The 27557-nt window shown below is 48.0% G+C and overlaps 1 protein-coding gene across 1 annotated transcript in view; it reads left to right on the forward strand.

Annotated features, from left to right (window-relative positions):
- MFSD11 (major facilitator superfamily domain containing 11) overlaps positions 1-27557 on the forward strand; it is a 162755-nt gene that overhangs the window by 32688 nt on the left and 102510 nt on the right. Inside the window, exons 5-7 of the mRNA XM_063960439.1 lie at positions 10409-10488; positions 13631-13727; positions 13810-13868. Of these exons, the coding sequence (XP_063816509.1) occupies positions 10409-10488; positions 13631-13727; positions 13810-13868 (236 nt within the window). The remainder of the gene's footprint in view (positions 1-10408; positions 10489-13630; positions 13728-13809; positions 13869-27557) is intronic.

Here is a 27557-nt window from a genome sequence, read left to right on the forward strand (position 1 = left end):
TAAGGGCAAGCGGGTTAAAGGCGCGTCCTTTCTGCCCAGAGGCAGAGGTAGAAGGAAAAAGCTGCAGCATACAGCCAGTTCCCAGGAGCAAAAGTCCTCCCCCGCTTCCTCCAAGTCCACCGCATGACGCTGGGGCTCCACAGGCGGAGCCAGGTACGGTGGGGGCCCGTCTCAAAAACTTCAGCAATCAGTGGGCTCGCTCACGGGTGGATCCCTGGATCCTTCAAGTAGTATCTCAGGGGTACAAGCTGGAATTCGAGACGTCTCCCCCCCCGCCGTTTCCTCAAATCTGCCTTGCCAACAACTCCCTCAGGCAGGGAGGCAGTGCTAGAGGCAATTCACAAGCTGTATTCCCAGCAGGTGATAGTCAAGGTGCCCCTACTTCAACAAGGACGGGGTTACTACTCCACAATGTTTGTGGTACCGAAACCGGACGGTTCGGTAAGACCCATTTTAAATTTGAAATCCTTGAACACATATATAAAAAAATTCAAGTTCAAGATGGAATCGCTCAGGGCGGTTATTGCAAGCCTGGACGAGGGGGATTACATGGTATCACTGGACATCAAGGATGCTTACCTGCATGTCCCCATTTACCATCCTCACCAGGAGTACCTCAGATTTGTGGTACAGGATTGTCATTACCAATTCCAGACGTTGCCGTTTGGTCTATCCACGGCTCCGAGGGTATTTACCAAGGTAATGGCCGAAATGATGATACTCCTTCAAAAAAAAGGAGTTTTAATTATCCCGTACTTGGACGATCTCCTGATAAAGGCGAGGTCCAGGGAGCAGTTGTTGGTCGGGGTAGCACTATCTCGGGAGGTGCTACAACAGCACGGCTGGATTCTAAATATTACAAAGTCACAGCTGGTCCCTACGACACGTCTACTGTTCCTGGGGATGGTTCTGGACACAGAACAGAAAAAAGTGTTTCTACCGGAGGAGAAGGCCAAGGAGCTGTCATCTCTAGTCAGAGGCCTCCTAAAACCAAAACGGGTGTCGGTGCACCACTGCACGCGAGTCCTGGGAAAAATGGTAGCTTCCTACAAAGCAATTCCATTCGGCAGGTTCCATGCAAGAACCTTTCAGTGGGACCTGTTGGACAAGTGGTCCGGATCGCATCTTCAGATGCATCGGCTGATAACCCTGTCTCCAAGATCCAGGGTGTCTCTGCTGTGGTGGCTGCAAAGTGCTCATCTTCAAGAGGGCCACAGATTCGGCATACAGGACTGGGTCCTGGTGACCACGGATGCCAGCCTTCGAGGCTGGGGGGCAGTCACACAGGGAAGAAATTTCCAAGGACTATGGTCAAGTCAGGAGACTTCCCTACACATAAATATTCTGGAACTGAGGGCCATTTTCAATGCCCTAAGTCAGGCAAAACCCCTGCTTCAAAACCAGCCGGTACTGATCCAGTCAGACAACATCACGGCAGTCGCCCATGTAAACCGACAGGGCGGCACAAGAAGCAGGACGGCGATGGCAGAAGCCACAAGGATTCTCCGATGGGCGGAAAATCACGTGTTAGCACTGTCAGTAGTGTTCATTCCGGGAGTGGACAACTGGGAAGCAGACTTCCTCAGCAGGCACGACCTCCACCCGGGAGAGTGGGGACTTCATCCAGAAGTCTTCCGACTGATTGTAAACCGTTGGGAAAGGCCACAGGTGGACATGATGGCGTCCCGCCTAAACAAAAAGCTAGAAAAATATTTCGCCAGGTCAAGAGACCCTCAGGCGATAGCTGTGGACGCTCTAGTGACACCGTGGGTGTACCGGTCGGTTTATGTGTTCCCTCCTCTTCCTCTCATACCAAAGGTACTGAGGATAATAAGGAGAAGAGGAGTAAGAACTATACTCATTGTTCCGGATTGGCCAAGAAGAGCTTGGTACCCGGAACTTCAAGAAATGATCTCAGAGGACCCATGGCCTCTGCCGCTCAGACAGGACCTGCTGCAGCAGGGGCCCTGTCTGTTCCAAGACTTACCGCGGCTGCGTTTGACGGCATGGCGGTTGAACACCGGATCCTGAAGGAAAAGGGCATTCCGGAGGAAGTCATTCCTACGCTGATTAAAGCTAGGAAAGAAGTGACCGCAAACCATTATCGCATTTGGCGAAAATATGTTGCGTGGTGTGAGGCCAGGAAGGCCCCAACGGAGGAATTTCAGCTGGGCCGTTTTCTGCACTTCCTACAGTCAGGGGTGACTATGGGCCTAAAATTGGGTTCCATTAAGGTCCAGATTTCGGCTCTATCGATTTTCTTCCAGAGAGAACTGGCTTCACTACCTGAAGTTCAGACTTTTGTTAAGGGAGTGCTGCATATTCAGCCCCCTTTTGTGCCTCCAGTGGCACCTTGGGATCTCAACGTGGTGTTGGATTTCCTAAAGTCACATTGGTTTGATCCACTTAAAACCGTGGAATTGAAATATCTCACGTGGAAAGTGGTCATGTTGTTGGCCTTGGTTTCGGCCAGGCGTGTATCAGAATTGGCGGCTTTGTCATGTAAAAGCCCTTATCTGATTTTCCATATGGATAGGGCAGAATTGAGGACTCGTCCCCAGTTTCTCCCTAAGGTGGTATCAGCCTTTCATTTGAACCAACCTATCGTGGTGCCTGCGGCTACTAAAGACTTGGAGGCTTCCAAGTTGTTGGACGTAGTCAGGGCCCTGAAAATTTATGTTTCCAGGACAGCTGGAGTCAGAAAGACTGACTCGCTATTTATCCTGCATGCGCCCAACAAGTTGGGTGCACCTGCTTCAAAGCAGACTATTGCTCGCTGGATCTGTAGTACGATTCAGCTTGCACATTCTGCGGCTGGACTGCCGCATCCTAAATCAGTGAAAGCCCATTCCACGAGGAAGGTGGGCTCTTCTTGGGCGGCTGCCCGAGGGGTCTCGGCTCTACAACTTTGCCGAGCAGCTACTTGGTCGGGGTCAAACACATTTGCTAAATTCTACAAGTTTGACACCCTGGCTGAGGAGGACCTAGAGTTTGCCCATTCGGTGCTGCAGAGTCATCTGCACTCTCCCGCCCGTTTGGGAGCTTTGGTATAATCCCCATGGTCCTTACGGAGTCCAAGCATCCACTTAGGACGTCAGAGAAAATAAGATTTTACTCACCGGTAAATCTATTTCTCGTAGTACGTAGTGGATGCTGGGCGCCCATCCCAAGTGCGGATTGTCTGCAATACTTGTATATAGTTATTGTTTAACTAAAGGGTTACTGTTGAGCCATCTGTTGAGAGGCTCCGTTATTGTTCATACTGTTAACTGGGTATAGTATCACGAGTTATACGGTGTGATTGGTGTGGCTGGTATGAGTCTTACCCGGGATTCAAAATCCTTCCTTATTGTGTCAGCTCTTCCGGGCACAGTATCCTAACTGATGTCTGGAGGAGGGTCATAGAAGTAGGAGCCAGTGCACACCAGTTAGACCAAAAGCTTTCTTTTAGTTGTGCCCAGTCTCCTGCGGAGCCGCTATTCCCCATGGTCCTTACGGAGTCCCAGCATCCACTACGGACTACGAGAAATAGATTTACCGGTGAGTAAAATCTTATTTTACCACTGCAAACTATCTTCTTTACAGCCACATTGCTCAGATTCAGAAAAACATGGTTTCCAGCCTAATGGGACATTTTGTGGAAGCATTATTTGTTTTTAAGCATAGTGGCAGTGAAAAAAAAGAGATGTGCAGGTTGGTCTAAATTCTGTGTAATCATCCGAACATATTCCAGGGGGGCAGCTTTCGGTTAAACTTCACAGAAGGGGAAAATATCCTTTTGCACTCCATAATCTAATTTTGATAAATGCAGTATTAAAAACCTTGTTTTTTTTGCCAATTCTGGCTGCTATAACCCTGTTTTAAGTAGTGCAATAACTTTCTGATATTGAAGGCTAAACTTATTACGTAGGCTAGACCTGACCTTACAGTGATCAGGTAAAATAGCTTTATCCTGCTATACACAATTGGTGCATTTGGCTAAAGATTACACACCGCAATGGATTTATACCATTCTTGACCATCTTTTGTGGTCATAGTTGTTAAGTTGTGTGGTCATGTTTAATAAAAGATCACTTTACCTTCAAAACTAGAGTATCCTGCCCTGCCTGGTGTAGCATGTTATGCCGGCAGCTGGGCAAGCGCAAGTGAGCTCGCTGCGGGCACGGTGGATTCTCCCTCCAGCGGGGGGGTCATTGACCTCCATGAGGGAGAATAGTTGTCGGTATGCCGGATGTCAGGATTCTGGCGCCGGTATACTGAGCGCCGGGAGCCCAACAGCCGGCATACTGAATACCACCCCTGCCGCACAAATTTAATTCGGCAGTGACTTAACACCTCATTTAAATCCGCCTTTTCACCTGGTGTGGCTGTCTGATTGACCACCTGCTGTTGGCTAAATCTGATAGATCCAGATTTCGGCTCTTGAGCCGTGGACCAAATCATATGGGCATGGTGGCCTGCTGGCCAGATATTAGAAATATATTTATTTGTGTAATGATTTAGCAAACCCTTTTCTGAAAACTCTTTAATTGGCTGTGGAAGATATTCTTAAATTGATGTCAGAGCCTCCTTCCTGTCTTTCCAAGTTAAGTTTTTGATTTTGATTCGGTCTCTCATGCTTTGTTAAAAGTATAACAAAGCAGACAGTCATTAATTTTATTGGTTTTCTTGTCACTTTGTGTGGGGTTTTTCTAATGCATTTTCTCATACGTCCTAGAGGATGCTGGGGACTCCAAAAGGACCATGGTGGTATAGACGGGATCCGCAGGAGCTTGGGCACACTAAAAAGAATTAAAACTGGGTGTGAACTGGCTCCTCCCTCTATGCCCCTCCTCCAGACCTCAGTTAGACTTTGTGCCCAGGAGTGACTGGATGCACACTAGGGGAGCTCTACTGAGTTTCTCTAGAAAAAGACCTTTTGTTAGGTTTTTTATTTTCAGGGAGCCCTGCTGGCTACAGGCTCCCTGCAGCGTGGGAGTGAGGGGAGAGAAGCAGGACCTACTTCTGTGAGTTTCAAGGCTCTGCTTCTCGGCTACTGGACACCATTAGCTCCAGAGGGTTCGATCACTTGGTGCGCCTAGCTGCTTGTTCCCGGAGCCACGCCGTCACCCCCTCACAGAAGCCAGGAGGCAGAAGTCGGGTGAGTACGAGAAGATCAGAAGACTTCAGGACGGCAGAAGACTTCAGTGACGGAAGGTAAAGCACAGCGGTAACGCTGTGCTCCATGCTCCCACACACATATCACCAACGGTTGTCACTGGGTGCAGGGCGCTGGGGGGCGCCCTGGGAGGCATGTTACTGAAGTTTTGTAAGGGCGGCATATGATTGTGGGTGCCGAGGCACCTTTTACAGACCCCCGCCGGCATTTTACATGAGTTTGAATTTGGCGGGCCGAAGCCGCCAGGAAGGGGGCGGGGCTTCGGTCCGCGGCTCACACGCGCCATTTTGTCCCTATACCAGACGGAGGGAGAGACGCTGCCGGGACCTCCACGCTGATTTCAAGTAAAAGGGGCATCTCCAGAGGGGAGCCGCAGTGGGGTACCAGTCTTTTTGATAATAAGGCAGCGCTGGGTACATATATTCGTGTACCAATATACAGGCGCTGGGGTGTGAGCTTGGCATACTCCCTCTGTCTCCTCTTCTGGGCTGCATTGTGGGCCTGTCACCTTGCTGGGACGGTTCTGTGTGTGTTGTGTGTCGGTACTACGTGTCGACATGTCGGAGCCTGAATGTTATTCACCAGAGGAGGTTATGGGAGGTGGGGATGCGGGGCTAGATGTAGCACTGTCGACGCAGCCGACTCCTGATTTACTAGCACTCCTTAATACATTAAATTCCAATGTAGCTTCTTTATCTAAGAGGTTAGATAAGTCTGAGTCACAGACGCAGGTGTGGAAAAAGTCCATGGAGGAGGCTTTATCTCAGGTACAGACCCCATCCGGGTCCCATAAGAGGCCTTTTACTCAGGTGGGGGATACGGATACCGACACGGACTCTGATTCCGAGGTCTATTTCACTGAGGCTGCGTTACATCCACGATTAGTTAAGAGTATTCAGTACATGATGGTGGCTATAAAGGATGTTTTGCAGATTTCTGATGAACCTGCGGTACAGGAAACAAGGATTTGCTTGTTCAAGGGAAAGAAACCTGAGGTGAAGTTTCCACCCTCTCATGAAATGAATACTCTTTGTGAAAAGGCTTGGGAGTCGCCGGATAAGAAATGGCAGATTCCCAAGAGGATTTATATGGCGTATCCTTTCCTCTCTGATGACAGGGAAAAATGGGAGACATCTCCAACTGTTGATAAAGCTCTATCCCGTTTGTCTAAGAAGGTGGCGCTTCCGTCTCCTGACACGGCAGCTCTCAAGGATGACGTGTCTGAAGTCCATTTTCGCTAATTAGGGGTGCATTGCTCAGACCTGCTGTGGCGTCGGTATGGGTTAATAGTGCTATTGCTAAATGGGCTGAGAATTTAGCTAGTGACATGGATACTCTTGATAAAGATAATGTCCTTCTAACTCTCGGTTATATTAAGGACGCTGCGGATTACCTAAAGGACGCGGCAAGGGACGTCAGTCTCTTGGGATCAAGGACCAATGCCTTGTCGATATCTGCCAGGAGGGCCTTGTGGATCCATCAATGGAATGCTGATGCCGACTCCAAGAGGTCTATGGAAGCTCTACCCTTTAAAGGTACTGTCTTGTTTGGGGACGGCCTGGCGGACCTAGTCTCGACCGCGACTGCGGGTAAGTCCTCTTTTCTTCCTTATGTTCCCACACAACAGAAAAAGGCACCGCATCAACAAATGCAGTCCTTTCGTCACAATAAATACAGGCGTAGGAAAGGTTCGTCTTTCCACGCCTCAAAGGGTAGAGGACGGGGAAGAAAACTTCCTGCAGCCTCAGGCGCACAGGACCAGAAGTCCTCCCCGGCTGCTACCAAGTCCACCGCATGACGCTGGGGCTTCCCTGGGGGAGTCCGGACCGGTGGGGGCCGTCTTCAGGTATTCAGCCAGGTCTGGATTCAATCAGACCTGGATCCTTGGGTGTTAGAAATCGTGTCTCAAGGATACAAACTGAAGTTTCGGGAGATGCCCCCTCACCGGTTCTTCATTTCAGCATTACCAGTGGTTATTCCGGACAGGGAGGTGGTCCGGGCGGCGATTCAAAAATTGTGTCTACAGAAGGTCATTGTTCCCGTCCCTCGGGAGGGGTTCTACTCGAGCCTCTTTGTGGTACCGAATCCGGACGGTTCGGTCAGACCAATTCTAAATCTAAAATCCCTCAATCCATGCTTGAAAGTCTTCAAGTTCAAGATGGAATCCCTTCGAGCGGTGATTGCCAGCCTGGAGGGGGGTGATTTTATGGCGTCAGTCGACATAAAGGATGCCTACTTACATGTGCCGATATATCCTCCACATCAGGCTTTCCTCAGGTTTGCGATACAGGATTCTCATTACCAATTTCAGACGTTGCCGTTTGGGCTTCCCACGGCTCCGAGGATTTTCACCAAGGTCATGGCAGAAATGATAGTTCTTCTTCGCAAACAAGGGGTTTTCAATTATCCCATACTTGGACGATCTCCTGATAAAGGCGAGGTCCAAGGAACGGTTGCTGAGAAGTGTAGAGTTGTCACTATCTGTTCTGCGACAGCACGGTTGGGTGCTCAATTTGCCGAAATCCCAGTTGATTCCGACCACTCTGCTTCCTTTTCTGGGCATGATTCTGGACACGGAGTTACAGAATATTCCTTCCAGAAGAAAAGGCTCGGGAACTGCAGACGATGGTCAGAGAACTTCTGAAGCCGACGAGTGTGTCGATCCATTATTGTACTCGGGTTCTGGGGAAGATGGTTGCGGCGTACGAAGTCATACCATTTGGCAGATTTCACGCCTGCGTGTTTCAGTGGGACTTGCTGAGCAAATGGTCCGGATCTCATCTACACATTCACCGGAAGATAAGTCTATCTCCCAGAGCCAGAATTTCTCTCCTGTGGTGGCTACAAGCTCATCACCTCCTGGGGGGACGCCGATTCGGTATCCAGGATTGGGTACTTCTGACGACAGACGCAAGTCTTCGGGGCTGGGGCGCAGTCACCCAAGGAAGAAATTTCCAGGGAAAATGGTCGCTCCAGGAAGCCTGTCTTCACATAAATATTCTCGAGTTAAGAGCCATTTACAACGGCCTGCTCCAAGCAAGAAGTCTTCTTCAGGATCAACCGGTCCTGGTACAGTCAGACAACATCACAGCGGTGGCCCATATAAACCGGCAAGGCGGAACGAGGAGCAGAGCGGCAATGGCGGAGGCCACAAAGATCCTTCGCTGGGCGGAACAACACGTCAGCGCACTGTCAGCAGTTTTCCTACCGGGGGTGGACAACTGGGAAGCGGATTTCCTCAGCAGACACGACCTCCATCCGGGAGAGTGGGCTCTGCACCAAGAGGTATTTGCAGAAGTGACAAGACGCTGGGGAATTCCGTTGATAGACATGATGGCGTCTCGGCTCAACAAGAAGCTCCCGAGGTATTGTTCCAGGTCAAGGGACCCACAAGCCACTGCAGTGGACGCCCTGGTGTCTCCGTGGGTCTTCCAGTCGGTGTATGTGTTCCCTCAACTTCCTCTCATTCCAAAGGTGCTGGGGATCATTCGTCGAGCAAGGGTTCAGGCGATTCTCGTCGTTCCAGACTGGCCAAGAAGGGCCTGGTACCCGGATCTTCAGGACTTGCTGGTGGAAGATCCTTGGCCGCTTCCTCTAAGAGAGGATCTATTGTTGCAGGGTCCATGCGTGTTTCCAGACTTACCGCGGCTGCGTTTGACGGCATGGAGGTTGAGCGCCAGATCTTAGCTCGTAAGGGTATTCCCAGGGAAGTCATTCCAACTCTCATTAAGGCTAGGAAAGAGGTTACGGCGAAACACTATCACCATATCTGGAGGAAGTATGTTTCCTGGTGTGAGCTTAAAAAGGCTCCTGCGGAGTATTTTCACTTGGGTCGTTTTCTCCACTTTTTACAGGCGGGCGTAGATGCAGGCCTGAAACTGGGTTCTATCAAAGTGCAAATTTCGGCTTTGTCTATTTTATTTCAAAAAGAGTTAGCTGCCCTCCCAGAGGTTCAGACCTTTGTGAAGGGTGTAATGCATATCAATCCGCCGTTTGTACCTCCTGTAGCTCCATGGGACCTCAATGTCGTCTTACGGTTTCTCATGTCTTCCTGGTTTGAACCTTTGCGTAAGGTTGAGTTGAAATTTCTCACTTGGAAGGTCGTTATGCTTTTGGCGCTGGCATTTGCCAGGCGAGTGTCGGAATTGGCAGCTTTATCTCATAAGAGCCCGTACTTGATTTTTCATCGGATAGGGCGGAATTGAGGACTCGTCAACAATTTCTACCGAAGGTGGTTTCTTCATTTCACATTAACCAACCTATTGTGGTTCCGGTAGCTACGGAAGAGGTGGCGATTCCAAAATCTCTGGATGTTGTAAGAGCGTTAAAAGTATATGTTTCTACGACAGCTGTTACTAGGAAAACTGAAGCGTTGTTTGTTTTGTATGCGGCCAACAAGATTGGTCATCCCGCTTCAAAACAGACAATTGCACGCTGGATTTGTAGTACGATCCAGCAGGCTCATTCTTCGGTAGGACTGCCGGTGCCGAAATCGGTTAAAGCCCATTCTACCAGGAAAGTGGGCTCATCTTGGGCGGCTGCCCGAGGTGTCTCGGCGCTACAGCTTTGCCGAGCAGCTACTTGGTCGGGTTCGAACACTTTTGCTAAGTTCTACAAGTTTGATACCCTGGCCGATGAGGACCTGGCGTTTGCTCAGTCGGTGCTGCAGAGTCGTCCACACTCTCTCTGGAGCTTTGGTATAATCCCCATGGTCCTTTTGGAGTCCCCAGCATCCTCTAGGACGTAAGAGAAAACAGGATTTTGGTACTCACCGTTAAATCCTTTTCTCCTAGTCCGTAGAGGATGCTGGGCGCCCGTCCCAGTGCGGACTAATACTTGCAGTGTGTTTCCTTATTGGTTAAGTTAGTTTGTACACAAGTTGTGTATTGGTTTGTTGCAGCTGGTTGCTGGAGTTTTATGCATACTGTTATCTGGTTTGGCGTTATTCCGGTTGTACGGTATGTTTATGGTGTGGGCCGGTAGTTTGGTAGCCCTTAGTTAAAACAAAAATCTTTTTTTGTACTGTCCGTCTCTCCTGGGCACAGTTCCTATAACTGATGTCTGGAGGAGGGGCATAGAGGGAGGAGCCAGTTCACACCCAGTTTTAAGTCTTTTTAGTGTGCCCAAGCTCCTGCGGATCCCGTCTATACCCCCATGGTCCTTTTGGAGTCCCCAGCATCCTCTACGGACTAGGAGAAAAGGATTTAACGGTGAGTGCCAAAATCCTGTTTTTTTTCCTTTGTTTTTCAGCGCCTATATAGCAATGTTTATACAGCCATTCACATGGTCGTTTTACACTTTATCAGTTTTAATCGGGATCGCAGCTGCAGGTAAGAGGTGTGTGTGTGAGTATGTGTATGTATGTGTGTATATGTATATGTGCATATATATATATATGTGTGTGTGTGTGTGTGTGTGTGTGTGTGTGTGTGTGTGTGTGTATATATATATATATATATATATATATATATATATATATATACATACACATATATATACATACACATATACACACACACACACAAAAATGAAGTGCACGAGAGCGCCTACTAGTGTCTAGCATATAAAGTTTTAGTGTGACCATTCACCCTGTGAATCATGTGGACACAGTAAGGATAAAGGAAAAAAAAGGCAACAGCTTAGCTCTTTAAAACGCCTTCAGTCTGATGACTCTTAGGAGCATGTAAATTAAAAAAGAGATAAACATAGTGTGTACTGTTTCCAGAATGTTTTACATATGTGCTCTTAATTAGGAACACTTCTAGTCCCAATATCATATTAAAAGAGCAAGTTTAGGTAAAAAGTAAACAGATTTAATACACAGTCCAGTAGCAAATGCAGGTAACAAACGTACAAGATAAAAATATAAAAACGGCTTATCTATCCGCTATGGGAAGTTCTGGGTGAGCAGCAAGTCTATATATATATATATATATATATATATATATATATATATATATATATATATATATATATATATATATATATATATATATATAATATTAGTGTGTGTATATGCTAGGAAGCTGAAATTTAACATAGGTATTCTTCAGGTGGGAAATAGGAAAACAACTTCAGAATTTTAATAAACCTCACCTAAGGGGATGAAAAGTGTGTTGACATAATGACGTCATTACCGACACGGGAGTTGAGTTGTGTGAAGATAACGCTTAAACAGACAATCGGATCAGAATTTGTATTGCACCTCCAGTGTGTAGAATTTAATAAACTCCAAAAATGGTCCTATCACTTTTTACCGTATCTACTACGGGTGCTCCTCGGGTAACGCCAAGAACCATGAATTAATACTTACATTAAGACGTCTCAAATTTACAGCTCTATAGATTTACAAAATGTTTAACACTCATTTATATTTACAACCGTGAAAATTAGAAACTCCCATGCGAAGAACGGGTAGAACAGCTAGTGTCCATATATTTATAATATATTTATTTACAGTACTATCCCTTTAAACCAGTGGCTCAGTGTATGGACATGAACGATAGTTATTCACAGCCTGAAAATGCCTGAAAAATTATCTGGATCATTTGGTTTTCAAACCAGACTGATTTTCCAGACCGTCATTCTGCCATATCGTCTGTACCGCTCATGCCCAAAAGTACTGGCTTAATCCAAACAAAATGGCTAATCCCCACTAAAGTTTATATTAGTGCATCTGTCGGCAAAAACAGTTGAATAGCTGCTGGCGGTCCTGCAAGGGTGAGGGGGAGGTGGTGATAACAATTGAATTACCCCCAGTGATTTATTTAAACCATTTCTCTAGACACTAGTTACTGTTTTAAACTTCTTTTCTTATGGCTGTGATAGTTGGATTGCAAGCTGAGCAGTATGGTAACACTCTGTTGTTACAGCCAGGATAGCATCAAGCAGTAGATGTGCTAGTGCGACTGAACAGCTGGAAAATTCCTCACATGTTCCTGGAAATCCAACAATCTGTAAAAATGCATTTTGTTAGTTGCACACAAAATGTTTTGCGTGTCTTATCTTGATTATTACAGCATTTACGCTTTGAATGAAAGAATGGTTGAAGAGAAATCCCATACAAATGTGTTTTGGTATGCAGTTGTTACCCCAACGTGTTCATGTGCAGGGATGGACCAAGCAGCATTCAGAAAAATACTCTTAAATGCGAGCAGTATTGACAGTGATAATGGTGAACTGGGACTTTCAGACTTGTAGCTCACAAGTATAATGAAAAACCTTAATTGCACTAGGTAGGAGGTCTGGGACAATCCCATGGCCTGTGCTGTGCAGCTGATATCAGGCATTTAGACTGGTACTAAAATGTGTATGGCATAAAATGATGAATGTCTTCTAATGATCCTATTGAAAGAAGTTATCTCATGTTCAGCTGTATTGGTAAAAATGTTGTGTACTGTAATCTTCCAACTGCCCTATTTATGCTCGATATGGTGACCACACAGTTTTGCCATCCATGTGCCTGTGGCCTGTATAAACAGTGTTCCAGTTTCTTGGCGTCTAGGCCAAGTGGTAGTATCGCAGTATGTGTGGCCAATTTTGGAGATTCTCGCTTGAACCATTACTATATAAAGTAGGCAAGCATTCTACATGGGCCCTGGGGACACTTCTTGTGGAGTCCATGACAGATACATTAGCAGAGGCATTTACCAAAGAAATTCACAGCATTTTATTATGCTTACCTATACAGTTGGAGAAAAATGTATATAAAAAATTGAGATAATTTTACATATAAATCTGAAGTCCTCTGGGGCCTTATGCTGGTCATACACGCTACGATTATCTGGCTAATCCACCCAGTATAAGCGGATCGACCAGATAATTGCAGCGTGCATGTGGCCGACCAGGCATGCCAGATCGTCCAGCATGCCATTCCGTTGCAACATTTTCAAGTGCCATGTCGGCCGCTTTGGGCAGTGTATGTCCTGCCGCTGCAGTCCGACGGACATTTCCCCTGTTCAGTCACACGGGAAGGAATGGGGAAATGTCTCCTCGCTGGAGGCGGAGCGACGATATTCTCTGACATACACCGTGAGATCTCTCACAGTGCATGTCCTAGATATAGGCAGGGTCAGATAAAATGCCTGTGGGTCTGATGGGCATTTTATCTGACCGTGTATACCCAGCATATAGTTGAACTGTTTTAATTTTAAAATAAAGTATATAATTTTAGTTTTGGGTCAAACATGTCCCATATATGTTATAATCCTAAAATTAAAATACGTGGATTATATAGTAACGTAACAATAGAACATTAATGTTATGACTAAATTCTAGCAGTATCTTGTAATAGATGAATGTATTATCAGGTCCCCTTGGCATTTTTGTTTTATGACTCATACCAGCTACAAAGCTAAAAGTACAAAATACAGTAGCAGCTGTTCTCCTCATTTGGGTGAGAGGCAAATGTAGATATCTGAATTAGTGTAGATATGTATCTTGTTTAATGGGTGCTTGTTGCTGTTATGTCAGTGCTCTGGACTGCTCAAGGTACCTGTCTGACTCTGAATTCTGATGACAAGACCATTGGGAGGAACAGTGGTATATTCTGGGCGCTGCTACAGTTCAGGTAAACAAGTGCCCCCCCAATTTGCATTCTTTTTGTTTGTAGCATTTATAACAAAGTGCTAATTATTGCTCGTTTCTCACAGTATGCTCTTTGGAAATCTCTACATCTATGTGGCATGGAAAGGAGAAGCCAGCATATCGGGTATGTTGTGTCATGTCAAAGAGGATATTATGTTCGCTGAACCAATATTTGAGAATGCAATCTCCGGGGGGTTAGTTATCAAAATTTGGAGAGAAATAATGTGGATACGTAAAGCACTGACCAATAAGCTTATGTCATATTACAGGAGCTGATTGATTATTGCTTTATTTCTCTGACGTCCTAGTGGATGCTGGGAACTCCGTAAGGACCATGGGAATAGCGGCTCCGCAGGAGACTGGGCACAAAAGTAAAGCTTTAGGACTACCTGGTGTGCACTGGCTCCTCCCCCCATGACCCTCCTCCAAGCCTCAGTTAGATTTTTGTGCCCGACCGAGCAGGGTGCAATCTAGGGGGCTCTCCTGAGCTTCTTAGAAAAAGTTAGTTTTAGGTTTCTTATTTTCAGTGAGACCTGCTGGCAACAGGCTCACTGCATCGAGGGACTAAGGGGAGAAGAAGCGAACCTGCCTGCTTGCAGCCAGCTTGGGCTTCTTAGGCTACTGGACACCATTAGCTCCAGAGGGACCGAACACAGGCCCAGCCTCGGAGTCCGGTCCCAGAGCCGCGCCGCCGGCCCCCTTACAGAGCCAGAAGCAAGAAGAGGTCCGGAAAATCGTCGGCAGAAGACATCAGTCTTCAACAAGGTAGCGCACAGCACTGCAGCTGTGCGCCATTGCTCCTCAGGCACACTTCACACTCCGGTCACTGAGGGTGCAGGGCGCTAGGGGGGGGTGCCCTGAGCAGCAATAAAAACACCTTGGCTGGCGAAAATACATCACATATAACCCCCAGGGCTATATGGATGTATTTTAACCCCTGCCAGAATACAGCAAAACGCGGGAGAAAAGTCCGCCGAGAAGGGGGCGGAGCCTATCTCAGCACACTGGCGCCATTTTCCCTCACAGCTCCGCTGGAAGGACGTCTCCCTGACTCTCCCCTGCAGTCCTGCACTACAGAAAAGGGTAAAAAAGAGAGGGGGGGCACTAATTGGCGCAGTTTGATAATATCAGCAGCTATAAGGGGAAAACACATTATATAGTGGTATCCCTATATATATATATATATATAGCGCTCTGGTGTGTGCTGGCATACTCTCCCTCTGTCTCCCCAAAGGGCTAGTGGGGTCCTGTCCTCTATCAGAGCATTCCCTGTGTGTGTGCTGTGTGTCGGTACGATTGTGTCGACATGTTTGAGGAGGAAAATGATGTGGAGGCGGAGCAATTGCCTGTAATAGAGATGTCACCCCCTAGGGAGTCGACACCTGAGTGGGTGGGCTTATGGAAGGACTTACGTGACAGTGTCAGCTCTTTACAAAAGACGGTTGATGACATGAGGCAGCCGGCTACTCAGCTTGTGCCTGTCCAGGCGTCTCAAAGGCCATCAGGGGCTCTAAAACGCCCGTTACCTCAGATGGCAGACACAGATGCCGACACGGATACTGACTCCAGTGTCGACGAAGAAGAGACGAATGTGACTTCAAGTACCACTAAAAAGGGTATTATGTTTGGTGAGAAAAAACTGCCTGTAGTTTTTCCTGCATCTGAGGAATTAAATGAAGTGTGTGATGAAGCGTGGGTTTCCCCCGATAAAAAACTGATAATTCCTAAAAGGTTATTGGCATCATACCCTTTCCCGCCAGAGGATAGGGCACGTTGGGAAACACCCCCTAGGGTGGATAAAGCGCTCACACGCTTGTCTAAACAGGTGGCACTACCCTCTCCTGAGACGGCCGCCCTTAAGGAACCTGCTGACAGAAAGCAGGAGAATATCCTAAAATGTATATACACTCACACGGGAGTTATACTGCGACCAGCAATCGCCTCAGCCTGGATGTGCAGTGCTGGGGTGGCTTGGTCGGATTCCCTGACGGACAATATTGATACCCTAGACAGGGACAGTATATTACTGACTATAGAGCATTTGAAAGATGCATTTCTATATATGCGTGATGCACAGAGGGATATCTGCCGACTGGCATCAAGAGTAAGTGCGCTGTCCATTTCTGCCAGAAGAGGGTTATGGACGCGGCAGTGGTCAGGTGATGCGGATTCCAAAAGGCATATGGAAGTATTGCCTTATAAAGGGGAGGAGTTATTTGGGGTAGGTCTATCAGACCTGGTAGCCACGGCAACTGCTGGGAAATCTACATTTTTACCCCAGGTAGCCTCTCAACATAAGAAGACGCCGTATTATCAGGCGCAATCCTTTCGGCCCCATAAGGGCAAGCGAGCAAAAGGCTCCTCATTTCTGCCCCGTGGCAGGGGGAGAGGAAAAAGGCTGCAGCAAACAGCCAGTTCCCACAAGATGGAGTCACTCAGAGCGGTGATTGCGAACCTGGAAGAAGGGGATTATATGGTGTCTCTGGACATCAAGGATGCTTACCTCCATGTCCCAATTTACCCTTCTCACCAAGGGTACCTCAGGTTTGTGGTACAGAACTGTCACTATCAGTTTCAGACGCTGCCGTTTGGATTGTCCACGGCACCCCGGGTCTTTACCAAAGTAATGGCCGAAATGATGATACTCCTTCGAAGGAAGGGAGTTTTAGTTATCCCTTACTTGGACGATCTCCTGATAAGGGCAAGATCCAGGGAACAGTTGGAAGTCGGGGTAGCACTATCTCAGGTAGTGTTGCGGCAGCACGGTTGGATTCTCAATATTCCAAAATCGCAGCTGATCCCGACGACGCGTCTTCTATTCCTAGGGATGATCCTGGACACAGTCCAGAAAAAGGTGTTTCTCCCGGAGGAGAAAGCCAGGGAGTTATCCAAGCTAGTCAGAAACCTCCTAAAACCAGGCCAAGTCTCAGTGCATCAATGCACAAGGGTCCTGGGAAAAATGGTGGCTTCCTACGAAGCAATCCCATTCGGCAGATTCCACGCAAGAACTTTCCAGTGGGACCTGCTGGACAAATGGTCCGGATCGCATCTTCAGATGCATCAGCGGATAACCCTGTCAACAAAGACAAGGGTGTCTCTCCTGTGGTGGTTACAGAGTGCTCATCTTCTAGAGGGCCGCAGATTCGGCATTCAGGACTGGGTCCTGGTGACCACGGATGCCAGCCTGCGAGGCTGGGGAGCAGTCACACAGGGAAGGAATTTCCAGGGCTTGTGGTCAAGCCTGGAGACATCACTTCACATAAATATCCTGGAGCTAAGGGCCATTTACAATGCTCTAAGCCTAGCAAGACCGCTGCTTCAAGGTCAGCCGGTGCTGATCCAGTCGGACAACATCACGGCAGTCGCCCACGTAAACAGACAGGGCGGCACAAGAAGCAGGAGGGCAATGGCAGAAGCTGCAAGGATTCTTCGCTGGGCGGAAAATCATGTGATAGCACTGTCAGCAGTGTTCATTCCGGGAGTGGACAACTGGGAAGCAGACTTCCTCAGCAGGCACGACCTCCACCCGGGAGAGTGGGGACTTCACCCAGAAGTCTTCCACATGATTGTGAACCGTTGGGAAAAACCAAAGGTGGACATGATGGCGTCCCGCCTCAACAAAAAACTGGACAGGTATTGCGCCAGGTCAAGGGACCCTCAAGCAATAGCTGTGGACGCTCTGGTAACACCGTGGGTGTACCAGTCGGTGTATGTGTTCCCTCCTCTGCCTCTCATACCCAAGGTACTGAGAATTATAAGACGGAAAGGAGTAAGAACTATACTCGTGGCTCCGGATTGGCCAAGAAGGACTTGGTACCCGGAACTTCAAGAGATGCTCACAGAGGACCCGTGGCCTCTACCTCTAAGAAGGGACCTGCTCCAGCAAGGACCCTGTCTGTTCCAAGACTTACCGCGGCTGCGTTTGACGGCATGGCGGTTGAACGCCGGATCCTGAAGGAAAAAGGCATTCCAGATGAAGTCATCCCTACTTTGATTAAAGCCAGAAAGGATGTAACCGCAAAGCATTATCATCGCATTTGGCGTAAATATGTTGCGTGGTGCGAGGCCAGGAAGGCCCCTACAGAGGAATTTCAACTGGGTCGATTCCTGCATTTCCTGCAAACAGGAGTGTATATGGGCCTAAAATTTGGGTCCATTAAGGTTCAAATTTCGGCCCTGTCGATTTTCTTCCAGAAAGAACTGGCTTCAGTTCCTGAAGTTCAGACGTTTGTCAAGGGGGTACTGCATATACAGCCTCCTTTTGTGCCTCCAGTGGCACCTTGGGATCTCAATGTAGTTTTGGGGTTCCTAAAATCACATTGGTTTGAACCACTCACCACTGTGGACTTAAAATATCTCACATGGAAAGTGGTAATGCTGTTGGCCTTGGCTTCGGCCAGGCGTGTGTCAGAATTGGCGGCTTTATCCTATAAAAGCCCTTACCTGATTTTTCATACGGACAGGGCAGAATTGAGGACTCGTCCTCAATTTCTCCCTAAGGTGGTTTCAGCGTTTCACCTGAACCAGCCTATTGTGGTACCTGCGGCTACTAGGGACTTGGAGGACTCCAAGTTGCTGGACGTAGTCAGGGCCCTGAAAATATATGTTTCCAGGACGGCTGGAGTCAGAAAATCTGACTCGCTGTTTATCCTGTATGCACCCAACAAGCTGGGTGCTCCTGCTTCTAAGCAGACTATTGCTCGTTGGATTTGTAGTACAATTCAGCTTGCACATTCTGTGGCAGGCCTGCCACAGCCAAAATCTGTAAAAGCCCATTCCACAAGGAAGGTGGGCTCATCTTGGGCGGCTGCCCGAGGGGTCTCGGCTTTACAACTTTGCCGAGCAGCTACTTGGTCAGGGGCAAACAGGTTTGCTAAATTCTACAAATTTGATACCCTGGCTGAGGAGGACCTGGAGTTCTCTCATTCGGTGCTGCAGAGTCATCCGCACTCTCCCGCCTGTTTGGGAGCTTTGGTATAATCCCCATGGTCCTTACGGAGTTCCCAGCATCCACTAGGACGTCAGAGAAAATAAGAATTTACTTACCGATAATTCTATTTCTCGTAGTCCGTAGTGGATGCTGGGCGCCCATCCCAAGTGCGGATTGTCTGCAATACTTGTACATAGTTATTGTTAACTAAATCGGGTTATTGTTGTTGTGAGCCATCTATTCAGAGGCTCCTCTATTATCATGCTGTTAACTGGGTTCATATCACAAATTATACGGTGTGATTGGTGTGGCTGGTATGAGTCTTACCCGGGATTCATGAATCCTTCCTTATTGTGTACGCTCGTCCGGGCACAGTATCCTAACTGAGGCTTGGAGGAGGGTCATGGGGGGAGGAGCCAGTGCACACCAGGTAGTCCTAAAGCTTTACTTTTGTGCCCAGTCTCCTGCAGAGCCGCTATTCCCATGGTCCTTACGGAGTTCCCAGCATCCACTACGGACTATGAGAAATAGAATTATCGGTAAGTAAATTCTTATTTTCTCTCCATGCTTTGATAAGTACCCGCCTAAGTATTCATTAGAGGCCATTTAATGAAAAAAATTTGTAACATTCAGGTGACAAGTACATTTCTCTATCATCCATAGGAGACGCTGGAGTTTAGTACTATGGGGTATAGATGGGGTGATCAGATGAGCCGGCACTTTAACATTTTTAATGTGTGTGACTGGCTCCTCCCCCTCTATACCCCTCCCTAGAACAGTTTTAGAAATGTGCCCGAGGAGAGCCGGTCACTTCCTCTTTAGCTCCAGAGATATATTTAATTTTTAATTTATAACTTTTACACTACAACAGCCTGGCAGTTTGCCCCTGTAAGGCTGCTACGTGGGAGATTGGTCCCACTCTGCGGGGTTTGGAGCCCGAGTCTTTGGCTGCAGGGACATCAGTCCCACTCCCTGGGAGTCTCGCATCCAGCAGTCCACTGCTGACATGGAGCCCCAAGCACCCCGCCGCCACCGGCAGCATGACTGAAGAAGCAGCTTGGTAAGTATAGCCTGGGGTCCCGTTAGTGGGGTTCCCGCGTCAAAAGGCGGCTATGGTACACTCAGTGCTCCATTTCTCCCCTCATAATATTCCAAGATATATATATATATATATATATATATATATATATATATATATACCATGAGAAGAAATAGGTGGCACTCACAGTCTTGTAAACGGTGTAAAGCAAACCCCACGCTGTGGAGTATTTATTGAAAACAACAGGTGACGTTTCGGGGACGCATCCCCTTCCTCAGACAACAACACAGTGCAAATACAGTGATTATATAGTATCATGAATCCCACTTACCCCCACAATCATGACTCTCAGCTGCGTGGACCACGGAGTGCCCCGGCGTCTCATGTCCCGCACTTCCGGTTTCGGCAGCACAGCCCCGCCGGAAGTGACGCAATTAAGTCAGCCGGTTCCCATGGTAACGCGCTGGGAGCCCTGCAAACAATAACATTACAAACATGTGACAATCTCATAACATAAACATGCTCACAAATGCAAAACACGCTCAGCTGAGCTAGAGTGAGCCTAAGGAACTGATTTCAGTGCAAAGTTGCAAAATAACATCTAAAAACATTATAAAATATCATATGTGTTCTGCCACCCTAGGACCAACTATATATAAATCTACTAATATTTCAAAGAAATTGTGTTTTATATCTCAGTATTATTATTGTTTTTTAAAAAAACATCGATGGATCATTTTACTTATTTTAAAATATTTAAAAAAAAATTTAAATCTGAGAGGTGGGCTAACCCGAGGGTCAGTCAATGGTGTGTCTGCTATCCTTGGCCCAATAGTGACAACTGCAGAAATTCTTTAAATGGATAGTTTATGAGGCAGGGGGCTGGTTCGAAAAAAAATTTCAAACAGGAATTCGAAAAAGGAATTCAAAAAAGGAATTCAAAATAAGAAGAATTCAGAAAAGGGAGTTCAAAAAAAGATCAAAAAAGGAGGAGGAATTCAAAAAGGGGGGGTTATTTGGGGGGCTGGATTATAGAAAGTTGATGAGGCCCAGGGACTCATTTAGCCCCTTGGGCGCCAGACAGTCCAGGCGAAAAATCCACTTGGATTCAAGTTGGAGTAGCTTTCTCCCCCTATCTCCCCCCCGTGCAGGTGCTGGCACATGGTCAATTGCTCGGTACCTCAAACTAGCCAGGCTGTGTTTAAATCTGGCAAAATGTCTTGCCACGGGCTGCTCACTGGTCCCCGTGGCTATGGCTGCACGGATGGCCGACCTATGTTGTGTTAACCGTATTTTCAGTTGTCATTTGGTTTTGCCTACGTAATAGAGCCCACATGGGCAAACTATTACATAGACCACAAACCGGGATGTGCAGGTTAATGGCCACTTAATTTTTAGCCGTTGGCCCGTGTGTGGATGGGGGAATGTCTCACCTACGATGAAGAAGGAACAAGTCGTGCATCCTAGGCATTTAAAGCACCCATTTTTCTCTAACGTCCTAAGTGGATGCTGGGGACTCCGTAAGGACCATGGGGAATAGCGGCTCCGCAGGAGACTGGGCACATCTAAAGAAAGCTTTAGGACTATCTGGTGTGCACTGGCTCCTCCCCCTATGACCCTCCTCCAAGCCTCAGTTTGATCTCTGTGCCCGAACGAGAAGGGTGCACACTAGGGGCTCTCCTGAGCTTCTTAGTGAAAGTTTTAGTTTAGGTTTTTTATTTTCAGTGAGACCTGCTGGCAACAGGCTCACTGCATCGAGGGACTAAGGGGAGATGAAGCGAACTCACCTGCGTGCAGAGTGGATTGGGCTTCTTAGGCTACTGGACATTAGCTCCAGAGGGACGATCACAGGCCCAGCTTGGATGGGTCCCAGAGCCGCGCCGCCGGCCCCCTTACAGAGCCAGAAGGCAGAAGACGTCCTGTCTTCAACAAGGTAGCGCACAGCACTGCAGCTGTGCGCCATTGCTCTCAGCACACTTCACACTCCGGTCACTGAGGGTGCAGGGCGCTGGGGGGGGGGGGCGCCCTGAGACGCAATAAAAAACACCTTGCATGGCAAAAAAAATGCATCACATATAGCTCCTGGGCTATATGGATGCATTTAACCCCTGCCAGAATACACAGAAAAACGGGAAGATAAGGCCGCCGATAAGGGGGCGGAGCCTATCTCCTCAGCACACTGGCGCCATTTTCCCTCACAGCTCCGTTGGAGGGAAGCTCCCTGGCTCTCCCCTGCAGTCACTACACTACAGAAAGGGTTAAAAAAGAGAGGGGGGCACTAATTAGGCGCAGTATTAACTATACAGCAGCTATAAGGGGAAAAACACTTATATAAGGTTATCCCTGTGTATATATATAGCGCTCTGGTGTGTGCTGGCAAACTCTCCCTCTGTCTCCCCAAAGGGCTAGTGGGGTCCTGTCCTCTATCAGAGCATTCCCTGTGTGTGTGCTGTATGTCGGTACTTTTGTGTCGACATGTATGAGGAGAAAAATGATGTGGAGACAGAGCAGATTGCCTGTAATAGTGATGTCACCCCCTAGGGGGTCGACACCTGAGTGGATGAACTGTTGGAAGAAATTACGTGACAGTGTCAGCTCTGTATAAAAGACAGTGGTTGACATGAGACAGCCGGCTACTCAGCTTGTGCCTGTCCAGACGTCTCATAGGCCGTCAGGGGCTATAAAGCGCCCGTTACCTCAGATGGCAGATATAGACGCCGACACGGATACTGACTCCAGTGTCGACGGTGAAGAGACAAATGTGATTTCCAGTAGGGCCACACGTTACATGATTGAGGCAATGAAAAATGTTTTACACATTTCTGATAATACGAGTACCACCAAAAAGGGGTATTATGTTCGGTGAGGAAAAACTACCTGTAGTTTTCCTGAATCTGAGAAATTAAATGAGGTGTGTGATGATGCGTGGGTTTCCCCCGATAACAACTGATAATTTCTAAAATGTTATTGGCATTATATCCTTTCCCGCCAGAGGTTAGGGTGCGTTGGGAAACACCCCCTAGGGTGGATAAACGCTCACACGCTTGTAAGGGCTCTAACCTCTCCTGAGATGGCCGCCCTTAAGGATCCTGCTGATAGAAAGCAGGAGGGTATCCTAAAATGTATTTACACACATACTGGTGTTATACTGCGACCAGCAATCGCCTCAGCCTGGATGTGCAGTGCTGGGTCGGCGTGGTCGGATTCCCTGACTGAAAATATTGATACCCTAGATAGGGACAGTATATTTTTGCCTATAGAGCATTTGAAAGATGCATTTCTATATATGCGTGATGCACAGCGGAATATTTGCCGACTGGCATCAAGTCTAAGTGCGTTGTCCATTTCTACCAGTAGAGGGTTATGGACACGTCAGTGGTCAGGTGATGCGTATTCCAAATGGCATTTGGAAGTATTGCCTTATTAAGGGGAGGAGTTATTTGGGGTCGGTCTTTTAGACCTGGTGGCCACGGCAACAGCTGGGAAATCCACGTTTGTACCCCAGGTCGCCTCTCAACATGAGAAGACGCCGTATTATCAGGCGCAGTCTTTTCGTGGACAAGCGGGCAAAAGGTTCCTCATTTCTGCCCCGTGACAGAGGGAGAGGAAAAAGGCTGCAGGAATCAGCCAGTTCCCAGGAACAGAAACCCTCTCCCGCCTCTGCCAAGCCCTCAGTATACGCTGGGGCTTTACAAGCAGAATCAGGCACGGTGGGGGGCCCGTCTCAATGAATTTCAGCGCGCAGTGGGCTCACTCGCAAGTAGACCCCTGGATCCTTCAGGTGATATCTCAGGGGTACAAATTAGAATTCGAGACGTCTCCCCCTCGCCGTTTCCTAAAGTCGGCTTTACCGATGTCTCCTTCTGACAGGGAGACAGTTTTGGAAGCCATTCACAAGCTGTATTCCCAGCAGGTGATAATCAAGATACCCCTCCTGCAACAGGGAACGGGGTATTATTCCACACTGTGGTGGTACCGAAGCCGGACGGCTCGGTGAGACCGATTCTAAATCTAAAATCTTTGAACACTTACATACAGAGGTTCAAATTCAAGATTGAGTCACTCAGAGCAGTGATTGCGAACCTGGAAGAAGGGGACTACATGATGTCTCGGGACATCAAGGATGCTTACCTTCATGTCAAAATTTACCCTTCTCACCAAGGGTACCTCAGGTTTATGGTACAGAACTGTCACTATCAGTTCAGACGCTGCCGTATGGATGGTCCACGGCACCCCGGGTCTTTACCAAGGTAATGGCCGAAATGATGATATTCCTTCGAAGGAAGGGAATTTTAGTTATCCCTTACTTGGACAATTCCCTGATAAGGGTAAGATCCAGGGAACAGTTGGAGGTCGGTGTAGCACTATCTCAGGTAGTGTTGCGGCAGCACGGTTGGATTCTCAATATTCCAAAATCGCAGCTCGTTCCGACGACTTGTCTTCTGTTCCTAGGGATGATCCTGGACACAGTCCAGAAAAAGGTGTTTCTCCCGGAGGAGAAAGCCAGGGAGTTATCCGAGCTAGTCAGGAACCTCCTAAAACCGAGCCAAGTCTCAGTGCATCAATGCACAAGGGTTCTGGGTAAAATGGTGGCTTCCTACGAAGCAATCCCATTCGGCAGATTCCACGCAAGAACTTTCCAGTGGGACCTGCTGGACAAATGGTCCGGGTCGCATCTTCAGATGCATCAGCGGATAACCCTGTCACCAAGGACAAGGGTGTCCCTCCTGTGGTGGTTGCAGAGTGCTCATCTTCTAGAGGGCCGCAGATTCGGCATTCAGGACTGGGTCCTGGTGACCACGGATGCCAGCCTGCGAGGCTGGGGAGCAGTCACACAGGGAAGGAATATCCAGGGCTTATGGTCAAGCCTGGAGACATCACTTCACATAAATATCCTGAACTAAAGGACATTTACAATGCTCTAAGCTTAGCAAGACCTCTGCTTCAAGGTCAGCCGGTGTTGATCCAGTCGGACAACATCACGGCAGTCACCCACGTAAACAGACAGGGTGGCACAAGAAGCAGGAGGGCAATGGCAGAAGCTGCAAGGATTCTTCGCTGGGCGGAAAATCATGTGATAGCACTGTCGGCAGTATTCATCCGGGAGTGGACAACTGGGAAGCAGACTTCCTCAGCAGGCACGACCTCCACCCGGGAGAGTGGGGACTTCACCCAGAAGTCTTCCACATGATTATAAACCGTTGGGAAAAAATCGACAGGTATTGCGCCAGGTCCAGGGACCCTCAGGCAATAGCTGTAGACGCTCTGGTAACACCGTGGGTGTACCAGTCAGGGTATGTGTTCCCTCCTCTGCCTCTCATACACAAGGTACTGAGATTGATAAGATGGAGAGGAGTAAGCACTATATTCGTGGCTCCGGATTGGCCAAGAAGGACTTGGTAACCGGAACTTCAAGAGATGCTCACGGAGGATCCGTGGCCTCTACTTCTAAGAAGGGACCTGCTCCAGCAAGGACCCTGTCTGTTCCAAGACTTACCGCGGCTGCGTTTGACGGCATGGCGGTTGAACGCCGGATCCTGAAGGAAAAAAGGCATTCCGGATGAAGTCATCCCTATCCTGATCAAAGCCAGGAAGGATGTAACCGCAAAAACATTATCACCGCAATTGGCGAAAATATGTTGCGTGGTGCGAGGCCAGTAAGGCCCGACGGAGGAAATTCAACTGGGTCGATTCCTTCCATTCCTGCAAACAGGAGTGTCTATGGGCCTGAAATTAGGGTCCATTAAGGTTCAAATTTCGGCCCTGTCAATTTTCTTCCAAAAAGAACTAGCTTCAGTCCCTGAAGTTCAGACGTTTGTAAAAGGGGTACTGCATATACAGCCTCCTTTTGTGCCTCCAGTGGCACTTTGGGATCTCAATGTAGTTTTGGGTTCCAAAAGTCACATTGGTTTGAACCACTTAAATCTGTGGAGTTAAAATATCTCACATGGAAAGTGGTCATGCTGTTGGCCCTGGCCTGGGCCAGGCGCGTGTCAGAATTGGCGGCTTTATCCTAAAAAAGCCCTTATCTGATTTTCCATTCGGACAGGGCGGAATTGAGGACTCGTCCTAAGTTTCTCCCTAAGGTGGTTTCAGCGTTTCACCTGAACCAACCTATTTGTGGTGCCTGCGGCTACTAGGGACTTGGAGGACTCCAAGTTGCTAGACGTTGTCAGGGCCCTGAAAATATATGTTTCCAGGACGGCTGGAGTCAGGAAATCTGACTCGCTGTTTATCCTGTATGCACCCAACAAGCTGGGTGCTCCTGCTTCTAAGCAGACTATTGCTCGTTGGATTTGTAGTACAATTCAGCTTGCACATTCTGTGGCAGGCCTGCCACAGCCAAAAATCTGTAAATGCCCACTCCACAAGGAAGGTGGGCTCATCGTGGGCGGCTGCCCGAGGGGTCTCGGCTTTACAACTTTGCCGAGCAGCTACTTGGTCAGGAGCAAATACGTTTGTAAAATTCTACAAAATTGATATCCTGGCTGAGGAGGACCTGGAGTTCTCTCATTTGGTGCTGCAGAGTCATCCGCACTCTCCCGCCCGTTTGGGAGCTTTGGTATAATCCCCATGGTCCTTACGGAGTCCCCAGCATCCACTTAGGACGTTAGAGAAAATAAGAATTTACTTACCGATAATTCTTTTTCTCATAGTCCGTAGTGGATGCTGGGCGCCCATCCCAAGTGCGGATTGTCTGCAATACTGGTACATAGTTATTGTTACCAAAAAATCGGGTTATTGCTGTAGTGAGCCATCTTTTCTAGAGGCTCCTCTGTTATCATGCTGTTAACTGGGTTCAGATCACAAGTTGTACGGTGTGATTGGTGTGGCTGGTATGAGTCTTACCCGGGATTCAAAATCCTTCCTTATTGTGTACGCTCGTCCGGGCACAGTATCCTAACTGAGGCTTGGAGGAGGGTCATAGGGGGATGAGCCAGTGCACACCAGATAGTCCTAAAGCTTTCTTTAGATGTGCCCAGTCTCCTGCGGAGCCGCTATTCCCCATGGTCCTTACGGAGTCCCCAGCATCCACTACGGACTATGAGAAATAGAATTATCGGTAAGTAAATTCTTATTTTCTTGCTCAAAAAATGTCTGGATGCACCCTTGGTGTCGAAACCCGTGATGTCAGTTTTGACCACCAAGTCTTTCAAATTTCTGCCCCTGGAGAAGCTGGGCATCAATTTGCTATTTTGAAAGCACTTTAGGTCAGGGTCAGAGGTGACCATCTGCCACATCCCCTTGACCTGCTTTACCAGAGTCGGGCTACTGGAGTTGTATTCAGTCACCCAGGGTATAGTTTCTTTGGGTAACCCTTTAGAGTGGCGTTTCGGTTGTTTCTGAAAGTTGCACAGCGCTCTCTCTTGCTTTTTTCAGTTCTGGAAGAGAATATCCTCTCTCTGAGAATTTCTGTATCATCTCTTCCAGTTGCAACCTCCGTGTGCCAGGATCCGTATTATTCCTACATACCCTGAGTAGCTGGGAGTAAGGTAGGCTGCGGATCATGGCTTTGGGATGTGAGCTCTCAGCTCGGAGCAGGGTATTCCTATCTGTGGGTTTTTTGTAGAGGGTCGTCCCCACCTGTCCCTCTTTAAGTTGTATGCATACATCTAGATAAAAAATCTCGGAACTGCTATGAATCCAGGTCAGTTTGATGGGGCTAGCAGAGCTATTGTGTCTATTGATGATCTCGGTCAGAATCTGGATGTCGCCACTCCAGAATATGAGGAGATCATCGATGTAGCGAAAATATAGCTTGATATGCCCTGCGATGTTCGCGTCCTCAAAAAACAATCCCCTCTCAGTTTCCCACATGTAACTATTGGCAAAAGACGGGGCCA

The sequence above is a fragment of the Pseudophryne corroboree genome, chromosome 3, assembly GCF_028390025.1.
Source record: "Pseudophryne corroboree isolate aPseCor3 chromosome 3, aPseCor3.hap2, whole genome shotgun sequence".
Lineage (NCBI taxonomy): Eukaryota > Metazoa > Chordata > Amphibia > Anura > Myobatrachidae > Pseudophryne > Pseudophryne corroboree.